Genomic DNA, 12,019 nt, shown 5'->3' on the forward strand with positions numbered 1-12,019 from the left:
ACATAAACTTTCAAAAGTTTTTAAAAACTTTCTACTAACTACTTTAAAATATTAACGATGCATAAATTTAGTAAATAAATACGTAGGTAAATTAATTTATTTAATTTATTTTATATAAATTAATTGACATTTTAATTCTACCAGATGGCAGTATGGATTTACATGGAACGTTGTTTTCAAGGTAAATACAAAATTTCTTTAAAAATTACGAAAAGTACGATGATAATAGCTAAGAAAAAGCGGCAGAAGATTACGGATAGATAATTTAAGACACGGATACTAATAAATGCCGAAAATAATTAGTAATTTTTGTTATATTCGTTAAAATCGAATGTCGATGACATTATCAGGTGACCGCCATGTTGTTTTAATACATTGGTAAACATTAAGATTTAAAAGTTTCATTGAGGGATTTAAAACCAAAATAGTAATTAATTAACGAATAAATGAGTCGAATGAATTCGTAACGATAAAAATATGTTGTTTATACGAACGGAAACAGAAAATATTGAAAATTAACCCAGGCTTCAGCATGTACAAGGAAATTTGACACAGTCGTGTAAGATAACCAAGTTTTTTTTCAATGGAATCCTGCAGGAAATAAGATCTGATGATGTTAAATAAATGCGTTATTTAATATCGACGTTTATGTGATTTTAATTAATTCTTACTTTTACAGATTCTTTGAAATTACTCTTAATTAAAGTTTATTAGTAAAGTTATTTGGGTTGGAGTTTTTAAAGGTGTGCTGTAACTAGTTGATGCAGTTTACAACTCATCTAGTAAAGAAAGAATTTTTTTTCCATGTAGAACTTGTAGTCTTGTATACAAATCATTACTATTAAATGTGAAATGAATATACTGTATTTATTGTCTGGCAGTTGGAGGGGCGAATAGCCACAGAGTGGTCTGGAAAAAGTTGCTTGATGAAGGGTGTCATAGAATGAATCCATCTTGGTCTGATGTGACTTTACTGTTAATACACAAAAATAAAGTCATTTAAGAAACTCAGTTGTAGAAATGCTGCATTTTTTTACATTGTCAGTCATCCTTTTGTTTCAGGTTGGTATGAAAAGTCAGTAATTGAAAAAGTAATTCAGTGAATAAAAAATGTGTTTGATGAATAAGTTTGCAATTGCTATAAAAAAAAAGCCAGTGTAATTCCTGTATTTTGTGTAAAATGAACTCCCACAGGCATCTTTATCATTCCCACTACTATTATATTATATAGATGAAATTTCACCTATAAATATCTCTAATTTTTTCTGAGCAGGAAAAGTTATAAATGTATCTGTTTTAAAATTATATTCTTGCTAGTTATATTTTGTACAGTGTGAAAAAATTATTATTATCAATCTTTTATACATAATACACATACGCACGTGAAATTTTAATTTCCTCTGATCTCTTAATAAAATGACCAATATTGAAAATAATTTTGATGAAACAAATTTTTACTTTGCAAACATGCTAAATACAAAATTACAGATACTCTGTTTCTAAATGACTGGAAATAAATCAAATTTTCAGATGAAATTTAAGTCTTTTTGGTTTTACGTTGAGATGAAAATATTGGTATTTTTGTAAATTTCTTTATTATTTTAAAAAATGAAATTGTGTGTTATTTTCAGAGCCAGACTGGAAACAAAACTTGGTTTTGGCATTATACAGGGTGGGGCATAATGGAATCCCACATTTATGAGGTGAATTAAAGATTTTTTTTTTTTTTGGTTAAGTTTTAAAAATGACATTGTCCTTCTAGGTGGCATGAATGAGAAAGTTGTCAGTGGTCAACATGCCGTTGTTGGGTAAACAATGGTGCTTTGTCGTGGAGGCTTTTTTCAAAATCGCCAAATCTGTGACTACAACACAGAGGGCATTTTTCACGCAATTTCATTTAAATGCAAAGGAAAGTGTTTCTGATCAGAGAACAATTTTGAAATGGGTCCAAACTTTAAGGGCAACAAGATCTGCAAATCCTAAAAAGCCAGTTGGGCGTCCAAATCTGTGAGGACACCTGCAAACATCACCGCACTCAAAGCATCAATAGAGCAGTCTCCAATGTGTTCTATTTGGAAACATGCCCCTGGGTGATTCCTGGTTGACTAATCTCTTTACGAGAAGCCATTGAATAGCCCCCTCACTCCTCTGATTTGAGCCCCTGTGACTTTTTCTTATGGGGGTATCTCAAGGCAGAGGTTTTTAAACATTGCCCTCAAACCCTACAAGAACTCAAGGAGGCCATTCGTAAGGAAATCACCAAAATTCCTCCAGATATGCTGGTGAGAGTTGAAGAAAACTTCAAGGAATGGCTCCAAATGTGCATTGCCTGTGACGGCCAACATTTGGACAACATCATTTTTAAACCTAATCAAAAATAACTTTCTTACATGTACTTTGATTAAATAAAAAGTTTTTTCCATATTATTGTACCATTTTTCTTAATTCACCTTGTAAATGTGAGACTCCATTATGCCCCACACTGTACTAAAAACTGACCACCTAAAAAACAAGCCACATTGAATTAAGAGAAAAATAACACTAACAAGAGACACTTCCAACTTAAAATTGAGTGTTGTCTTGAACTTTTGTATTTAACCTACTTTAGGAATAAAAAAAATGGACATAATGAGAATTTATGCAAAGATGTATGTCAATCACTATAGGAGGGTTAAAAGTTGAATTTTGATCATGAGTGGAGTCAAAATTAATTCATCAATGAACACTGTCATTTGTTAGAGGAAAAATAAGAGAAAGCCAGTTTGAAGATATGGTGTTGATTAATTCAAATTGTGTTGATCATATGCTTAGAGAGTAACTTAAAATTTACAGCTGTTTCAGGAAATGGAGATAAAGATAACTTCAAATGTTAAAAATTCAAACTTTTGAAAATGTTTTGAAGTTAACATTTAATATAAAAGTGGACAACTGCATAATAATAAAGCAAGTTTCCATTGTAATAAAACACTGTCTTAACCATTTTATTGGTGAAAATGACCACATTTTCATGCTAAATTAAACTCTTCACAATGAAACTTTTTTGTTTTCCTTGCAATGCTCAGTGTTAGTTACATTGGCTTTGATTGTCTTTATTATGATTAAATTTTGTCTTAAAACAGGTAAATATCACCTCTTAAAGTGATTTTTGAAACGTTGAATATTTTGTTTCTTCAATTTTAACCTCTGTAGTGGTTGACACATAATTTATGTAAATTCTCACTATGCATATTGTTTTTCTCTTTCCTGAAGTAGATTAAATACTAAATTTCCCTTATAACTAATTAGGTTAATTTGGATATATTATTATAATTAGGAATTATAATTGTATTATCCTTAAAAATTTTTTTATAAAAACATTTCTGATAGGTTTCTAAATTGGTTTTATGCATTTCTAGTGTAACTCCAGTGCCTTGCTTACTGGCCTGGAGAGCAGTAGCTTCTCAGGCATTTGCCAGAATTGCCAGATGGCCAGTCTGACCATAGTTGTTTTTAATAATAATACTGTGTTTATTTATAAGTGATGTATTTCCTGTAGCCAAATTCCTTTATACTGTAAATGAATATAAAAAATTTTTATTCTACTAAACTCATTTACTTCTACATTAATATCATTGCAACACTTGATACATTTAGAAATCAGTAAAAGGCAAATGCCATCATCAGAAAAGTTGAAAAATAAAAATAATGATTATCATAGACAAGTTAAGAGACAATTTACTAAACTATATATAGAATAAAGAATCAAAATTTTATTCTATATAATATTTTCAAGAAGTCTTATATTTTGTTTTGTTGAAACCGTGCCTTTTTTTTCTTGTTTTGCTTGGTTCTATGTCACTACTTGGTGAATTTATAGACACTTGGCAAATAATTTATCATTAGCTTTTTAATCCATAACTTTTACTTATACCTTTACTTTTTAATCCAAAAATGCTAATAATAAATTATGGATTAAAAAGCTAATGATAAATTATTTGCTAAGTGTCTATAAATTCACCAAGTAATGACATAGAACCAAGCAAAACGAAAAAGTCTGAATGAGTAAATTAACTATTATTGATTAAAATTGAAATGATAATTAATTAATTAAAGTAAAAATTAAAAACTTCAAATTAAAATATTTCTTATATTATTAAAATTTAAAAGAGAATATAATATACAAAAATTAGAATAACAGAAAATATAATTATCTTCTGTTAGTAAGAAATATCTCCTTTATTTTTAATAAATAAATTAAATTATCTTAAATTTTTAATTGGAATATATCACTTTTATTTAAATTAATTAACTTATTCATCTGATATACAAATATTTATTCTCCTATATAATAANATAATAATTAAAATTAATAACAGTATAATATATAATATTAATATAATTTAATATTAAAATAAAAAAAAACAATTTTCAAAACAAAATTACAATTTTTTTTCTCATAAAAATTTTTATCAGAAATATAAAATATAGAATATTGTATAGTATAATTTATACATCTTACACAACTAAATATACAAATTATTAGCAAACGTACATGCATTTCAATTTTAATTCTTTGTCTATAACATATATTATGTATATGAAGTGAAAAAATTAGCTGTATTGATCCAAAAATATCTTTGAAGGTAATAGTACTTATAAAAAATTCACTATTTTAAAATGTCTTTCTCACATAAGAGAAATAATTATTTTGTAAAGATTTCAGAATTAAAACTCACATTAAATTTTTTTTATTAAAATATTTTTGCTAAAAATAATTTATGTAAAAAAATGTATAATAATAAATTATATACAAATGTCTACAGTATTTTTATTTTTTTTATCTTGAAACAGAATTCTACACTTGGTAGTATATCTTGATATCAATTACTGTAGTAATTCAGTATTATAGTGCACAACCTATATGTATATGTGCTATTGTTAACTATTTAGAATGACTAACAACTTATTTTTATTATTGTATTTAAAAAAAAATTGAATGATGAAAGCTAAACTAAAATTATCTTCTCAGTTTCATATATTTAGAACTTTAGCAATATTGCTGAAGTAAGGGAAATGATAAAGCCAACCACTGCCATATGCCATCAGGCTATATAATGGTTGTATTAATAATAGATTACCAAACAATTTGATCCTAGAGGGAAGTGTTAGGCACCATCTTGAATAAATGTAATAATTATAATTTTAATTAAATAATTTAGATTAAACTGGAAGGAAAGCCTAAGTCTCCCTCTAGGGTCAAATTGTTGGTAATTTATTATTAATATAGATGTTATATATCCCGATGGCATACGGCAATGGTTGGCTTTATTATTATTATATGATGTATTGGGTTTTTGTAGAGTTGTTTGTACAAGAAATGAATTGCTGTAACTGTTTTTCTTAGTTATTAGAATTTTTTCAATAAAATGTAAATATTTAAAAATAAAATTAATTGTATATTATTAAAAAAAATTAAATTGCAGCAATAATTTCACAGTAATTTGATTTCATGTTAAAAAATTGTCAAATTTAATGTATAGTTTCGAGTTTTGATGATATAATGATAATAAAAGTTGGCATTTATATTTTTTATTTGAGAATTTGACTGAGTTAATTTTTTATTCTTAGTGAACGTATTGAAAATTACAGGAGAAATGAATTATCATCAGAATGCAAAGTTAAATTTGTTATTACTATTATTGAAAAAGAAAAAAATCTTGAAATCTGATATCATAGTTTTTTCAATGAGTCAATTATTTTATTAGCAGTTGTTGGTAAGCAGTATAAAAGGTGAATTCTTCAATTGAGGTTAACTTCATCTGCACAATATATAAGGCAAAATAAGATTGGTTGATTTCTCTTCCAGAAGTTAAATAAGTATATAATAAGATATAAAATTTTCAAGTTTGTCTTGTAAAACAAAAAGTATTATATTTAACCTATATACTTAAATCATTTTGTGTTATATTTAGAATATTCACATGTAAAACATGATGTAATTCTATATATAGCAATATATTAAGCTGATAAATCTGATGATGAGAAATAAAGTAATAAAAATAATAATTTAACATAATATCCATTTAAAAGAAAATAATATATGTATGGATTATGGAATTTATTATAAAATATATTAAATAACTTATAGTAATAAATATTTTGTTAAATAATAATATGTTACTCATGAATGAAAAAAAAGATAGAATAAGTTATAAATTTCTATTGCATAACATAATTCTTAGTTGCAAAATATACTATATTTCAATTAAAATGTATTGTTTGCAAGCTAGTTCAAAGTAGTTACTTGCTAATTATAACAAACACAAGTCATGTATTTTCAGAATGGAGATGTTGCATAACTGAAAAGGAAAAATTTTGTAAGTTTTTTAAATAGATATTGTAGATGATAAATGCTTATTTTAAGCCAGTTAAGCATTCATTCTAAGGTTTTGTGCATTGAAATCAGTTTGACATTGATTGATTGTTAAAATCTATTCAAAAACTTTGATTTTTTTATAGTCCGATACACATATATGTACTTATAGATTTGAATAGATAAAATAATCAATTTTTTATTTGTTCTTTATTGTTAGCAATTCTATAAAATTATATTAGGTGATTTACTGTTTTGATTAAAATTTTATTCTTTCTGACACATTATATAATGTAATGTTTTATTCTTTATTTTTGACTTAAGTTGGGAACTAAAAATTTAAACTGTTGTTGGCAAACTTGATAAAAATGCGAATAAAGAGAAACTTATTCAAGTTTTTAAATTTGAATTATAGATAGATAAATATTAATTAAAGAAAAAAAATTATCATTAAATATACTAGTAATAGAAGTAAATATAATACATATAAAGTGATATAATTAAAAGGATAATGTCTTAACAAATTAATTTATCTTTATAAATTAGTTTTATAGTTATATATTTATAAAAACAGAACAGAACAACTTTTACAGAAATATTTATTATAATACTGTAGTTTAGATTAAGTGAAGAAGAAATTAAAAAAATAATAATTTATTCTTAAAATTAATTAAGTAAAGCCAGTTTATGAATTTTGTTAAAATATAAGTTTAAAAAATTTTCTATTTTTATATTCTGTCCTTAGTAATAAGGACTTGAAGATGAACTTGTTTGACCAGTCTTACAACAATAGAATATTATCTGAGAAACATAAACCTTATTACTAGATTGTTAACAATCCTAGAATATATTTAATTAAAAACTAGACTGTTATTAAATGTGCTGCTGATGATAGTATTTTCAGATAAAAGTTTTCATCTTAAGGATTATTTCTACTAAGAAATAATCCTTAGGATAAATAGTCTGAGAAAACTGACTGTTTTCTAATTATATCACACTGTTTAATTTAAAAAAATTTTTTAGTTAATGCAATTTGAACTTATGAAAAGAAGCGAATAAAATAAGATAATGTTGTTATAAAATAAACTTTATAAGAATTATATTTGTCATTAATTAGGTATCTGAAATTTATTAAAATATATAATTTACAGAAATATTTATATTAGCAAGTCAAATTGAAAAACAGATTTATTTTAAAATATTTCTTGTTATAAGGAGATATTTGTTATTAAATAAGAGGACAAGCACAGAGGACTTTCATTTACAGTAGAACCTCGATTATCCGCCCTAATTGGGGACTGGGGTTGGTCGGATAATTGAAAAGTCGGATAACCGAAAAGTATGAAAAAATCCATTATTAGTGTAGTATATTATTATATCCCATGTAATTAGTATATTAGTATATCGCTATTAACCTATTTTGCGTTGAATTTTCATTGATGTTAAGCCTAACAAAAATTTTTTAAAATATTAATCGTCGCTATTGTAGCGCCACATCACTAGCGGACATTTGAAATTTGCTGACTAGGACGGTCGGTTAACCGAGGGGTCGGTTGATCGGGGGGCGGATAATCGAGGTTCTACTGTATATACATAGAAAATTAATTTGCAGACAATATGGATACAGTTAATTAATGAATATAAGATCATATTGAATGTGTAGCTTATCCAAAAAAGATTTTCATTAATTTTTCTATGCATTTTCTAGGAAACAACACACTAGTCTGTTTTATTAGAATATTCTTTACAAAATCCATAAATTTTAGCATTTTCCAGCTTAATATGTGTCTTCAGGGATGTCAATTTTTTGAAACAATAAAAAAATGATAAAATAGCTTTCTATTGTTATAAAATTCCTGCCAAGTTTATGTATTTTGTGAAGGATATTCCAATAAAACAGATTTGTTTGTTGTTTTTTGGAATTTAAATTTAAATTTGATCTGTAGAAAAAATTATTTTTTAAATATAGGTATCTCTTTTACAATAAGGTTTCACTCTAACACAGTTTGAGAATTGGAGACATGGTTCATACAAAAGTTACAATTTTTAAGTGCAAGCAGTGTCATTTGACATATTTAATTCAAGTAAGCATGCATGTTATCTCATATTTGCCCACAGATTTTAGAATATTGAAATTTTCAATGTTGTTTCTTGCCTGTTGTTCAGTTTTCTTTAATGAGAACTGATTGTACAGTTTTTTCTTCCTTGTTGTAGCTTCTTATTGTAGCATTTCCATAAACCAGGTGTTGCTGTTGTTGGTAGTTTACTCCAAATTAACCCAAAAGATTGTCACTGTGTTTTGTTTTTATAGATTAAATTAACAGTTACTACATTAACAAAAAAAAATTAGAATTTTAAAGATCTCTTAGGCAAATGCAAGCGAATTTTAAAATATCAGATTGTATGAAAAAACGGAAAAATCAAGTTGATACTTTAGATTAAGGTCAACAGGAAAGCTCAGATGATGATGATATTTTGCTGAAAAGAAAATGTTCTTGTTTAATGTCTTTAGCAATGAAGAAAAAATTAATATTAAGGTGCAATACTTTTGATTGTGATCGTTAGTTAATTATTTATTGTTTTAATAAACATATTTTTCTTATTTACAAAAAAGAATAGTATACTTTTGCTATCCTTTTGGAACCTAACCCTATGTTTTGTATAACACTGCACTTTTTCAGAACTTAACTACAGTGTTATACAGGGGATATCTGTGGTGGTTTTTTTACATAATGCATAGCATCTGTTATTTTGTTCATCACAAATAAGTTCTGGAATAATAAATCTGTTGGAATATTATAAATTTTGTTTACTATCCTTATTATTATTATGTTCAAATGATAGTTTTTATAATAAGATAAAAGTCCTTTTGATTTGAATTGTGCTATAACTGTGTAATATTAATATATAAAAGAAAGTTTTTAATTGGAAATTATTAAATAAATCAAATATTTTATTTCCAGATTTATCAGGCTGCATTTTGGACTACTAATTCAATTAATTAACTATATAATTTGTCTATAAATAGACAGTTAGGTTGGCATCTTACATTAATATTAATACTTAGAAACAAAATTTAAATAAATTAAGTAATTTAGGATAATCTGAAAGAAATGGTTGCCCTGTAGTGGAGAGTTAAATCCATATCTTTTGCATATCATCTCTTCTAGTCATAACTACATGTTATATGGCTTTAATAATATGTAGCCTGGCAATTAGATATTTGGTTTATCACTAACTAGCAAATGAGCCTGGCATTGCTCGGGCAAATGATTTGGATGATTTGGTAAATATTGTACATTTGGAAATTAAGTTATTACTATCAAAAACAAAAAATCACATCTAAAATAGCACAGTAGAAGCAGTTCTTCAGGTTAAGCCTTATCTTCTCCCTCTCCCCCCCCCAGGGAAATTTCCAAAAATCCCTTCTTAGTGTGCATTTTTGTGACATACCCTAACTGTATACCAAATTTCACCTCTAGGTTCAGCAGTTTGCTCTGGGCGATGATGAATCAGTCAGTCAGTCAGGACATGTAATCTATATATAGGCCTATAAAACGAATGTATGTGTGTCTGTCTGTCTGTCCTTCATGTATTGCTACACCATTTATGATTGCCATGAAACTTTGGGAAGTTGTTTAATACATTCTCGCGAAGGTTTCTGGCATAGTACATTTATCCTACAATAGGTGGCATGCGTGTATACAAGCATTTCATCGTGAGCATTTCAGCACAGTTAGGAGTTGAAACTTGAAATTTGGTACACAGTTAGAGTACATCACGAGAATGCACACTAAGAAGGGATTTTTTGAAATCCCCCGTGAGGAAAAGGACAGGATTAAGGTTTCAACAATGGAAGTGTTAAGAGAAAGCAACGTGCAAGATTTACATGTGCAGATGCAGTTTTTTGCATTTTTGCGGGAAATCAAACATAATATTAGACCCATCTAAAAATTTTCTAATTAGTCTGGAAACGGGAACCTAAGTCTTGCATTCTGTGAAAACAGGTAAGATTGGCTGTAATGTAATAATCTTAATCTTTGCTATCGTTACTTTTTGCCCAAACAACTCTGGGCTTATCTGCTAGTTTTATATATATATAAATCAGGTTGGATTATTATGTATTATTAGATAAATTTGAGAGATTAATAACTGATATTAAACCATTGTTTATATAAAAGTAATGAATTTTCTAAATTATGAAGTATAATCTGGTATTATTCATTTGAATATATTAACATGAAGAATGTGTGAATATTATGTAAATATTTATACATTCTTCATGTTAATATAATAGAAATATATAATTTTTATTGATACTGTACAAAAGTTATAAGTTGTAGCATGACACTTAAGGACAGTTTAACATTATATACTTCACATATTCCAGACAAGTTTTTCTTGATTTTTAGCAGCATTGCATGTTACCTGGCATTCCTTTAGTTTACAGTTTTTTTTAAATTGCTTTTATATGTCTGTACTTTGTTTCCATAAGTAACTCGACATAGTTAATTTAAGTTCAGTATAAATTAAACATTATTCTGTAATGTTAATGAATGTGATAAAAGCAAAGATTAAAAATGATGACTTCAAATTTCAATATTTATTTGTTTTGAAGTTTAATCATGTCTAAATAATAAATTTTCAACATCAAAATTACTTTCATCTGGTAAGTAACTATTTCTTATTTAGTAGCTAGATTATCTTAAATGCAAAATTCAATAAAACCAAATGATTGTTGTATTAGATTGGACTGTATTACTGTTAATATTAATAATTAAATGCTAAGTAATTTGGCCTAGAGGTAGATGTTAAGTGTCATCTCTTAATAAATTTAATAATTAAAATTAAATTAATATTTATTAATTAATTTAGAAGGTTTTGGAAGAAAAGAATTGGCCCAGAGTGGGACTTGAACTCACAACTGTGGGGTTCAAGTCCCACTCTGGGCTTACCACTCAAATGCTTACCATGCAGATGTGTTGCCAGTTATGCTACCCAGATCTCTGCCCAATCTTCACTTCCAGAACTATTACTTTAGATATAACCATACTAGTTACTTATGGCAGAACAAAAATCAGACAGAAGTCCAGATAGTGTAACTGCAATACAGCCACATGGTAAGTGCTAGTTGTGGGTTTGAGTCATGCTTCAGGTGGATTCTTTTCTTCCAGAACTTTCTAAATTAATTAATAAATATTAATTTAATTTTAATTATTAAATTTACTAAGAAATGACTACCTATCTTTAGGCAAAATTACTTAGCATTTAATTATTAATAGTAACATTAATATAGTCCAATCTAATCTGGCAATTGGGTTAATGTCCAGATACGTGGACCGTCATGGCGGCACTTCCTGTTTCAGCCTCGAAACCAGACGGTTTGCAGACGACGTGTCACGTGACGACGCGAGCGAACGGCGGCGGCTGTCATGGCGCCTCATCGCTGATTCCAGCAAAGAAAAGGAAACAGTAGGGACGCACGTTCTAACCTAACCTAACCTATTCTAATAATATAATTGGTAATAATTATGCTAATTTATTAGAATAGGTTAGGTTAGGTTAGAACGTGCGTCGGTGCGTCACGTGACACGTCTGCAAACCGTCTGGTTTCGAGGCTGAAACAGGAAGTGCCGCCATGACGGTCCACGTATCTGGACATTAACC

General features: G+C 27.4%; 1 protein-coding gene across 1 annotated transcript in view; it reads left to right on the top strand.

Moving 5' to 3' along the window:
• The first annotated feature begins 151 nt into the window (after positions 1 to 151).
• The window catches only part of LOC111630464 (histone-lysine N-methyltransferase SETMAR-like), a 27,315-nt gene continuing 15,447 nt past the window's right edge, over positions 152 to 12,019 (top strand). Inside the window, exon 1 of the mRNA XM_023374563.1 lies at positions 152 to 181. Within this exon, the coding sequence (XP_023230331.1) occupies positions 153 to 181 (29 nt within the window). The 5' untranslated portion in view covers position 152. The remainder of the gene's footprint in view (positions 182 to 12,019) is intronic.

The sequence above is a fragment of the Centruroides sculpturatus genome, unplaced genomic scaffold (genome assembly GCF_000671375.1).
Source record: "Centruroides sculpturatus isolate CEXI.00-Female unplaced genomic scaffold, Cexi_2.0 scaffold659, whole genome shotgun sequence".
Classification (NCBI taxonomy): Eukaryota; Metazoa; Arthropoda; class Arachnida; order Scorpiones; family Buthidae; genus Centruroides; species Centruroides sculpturatus.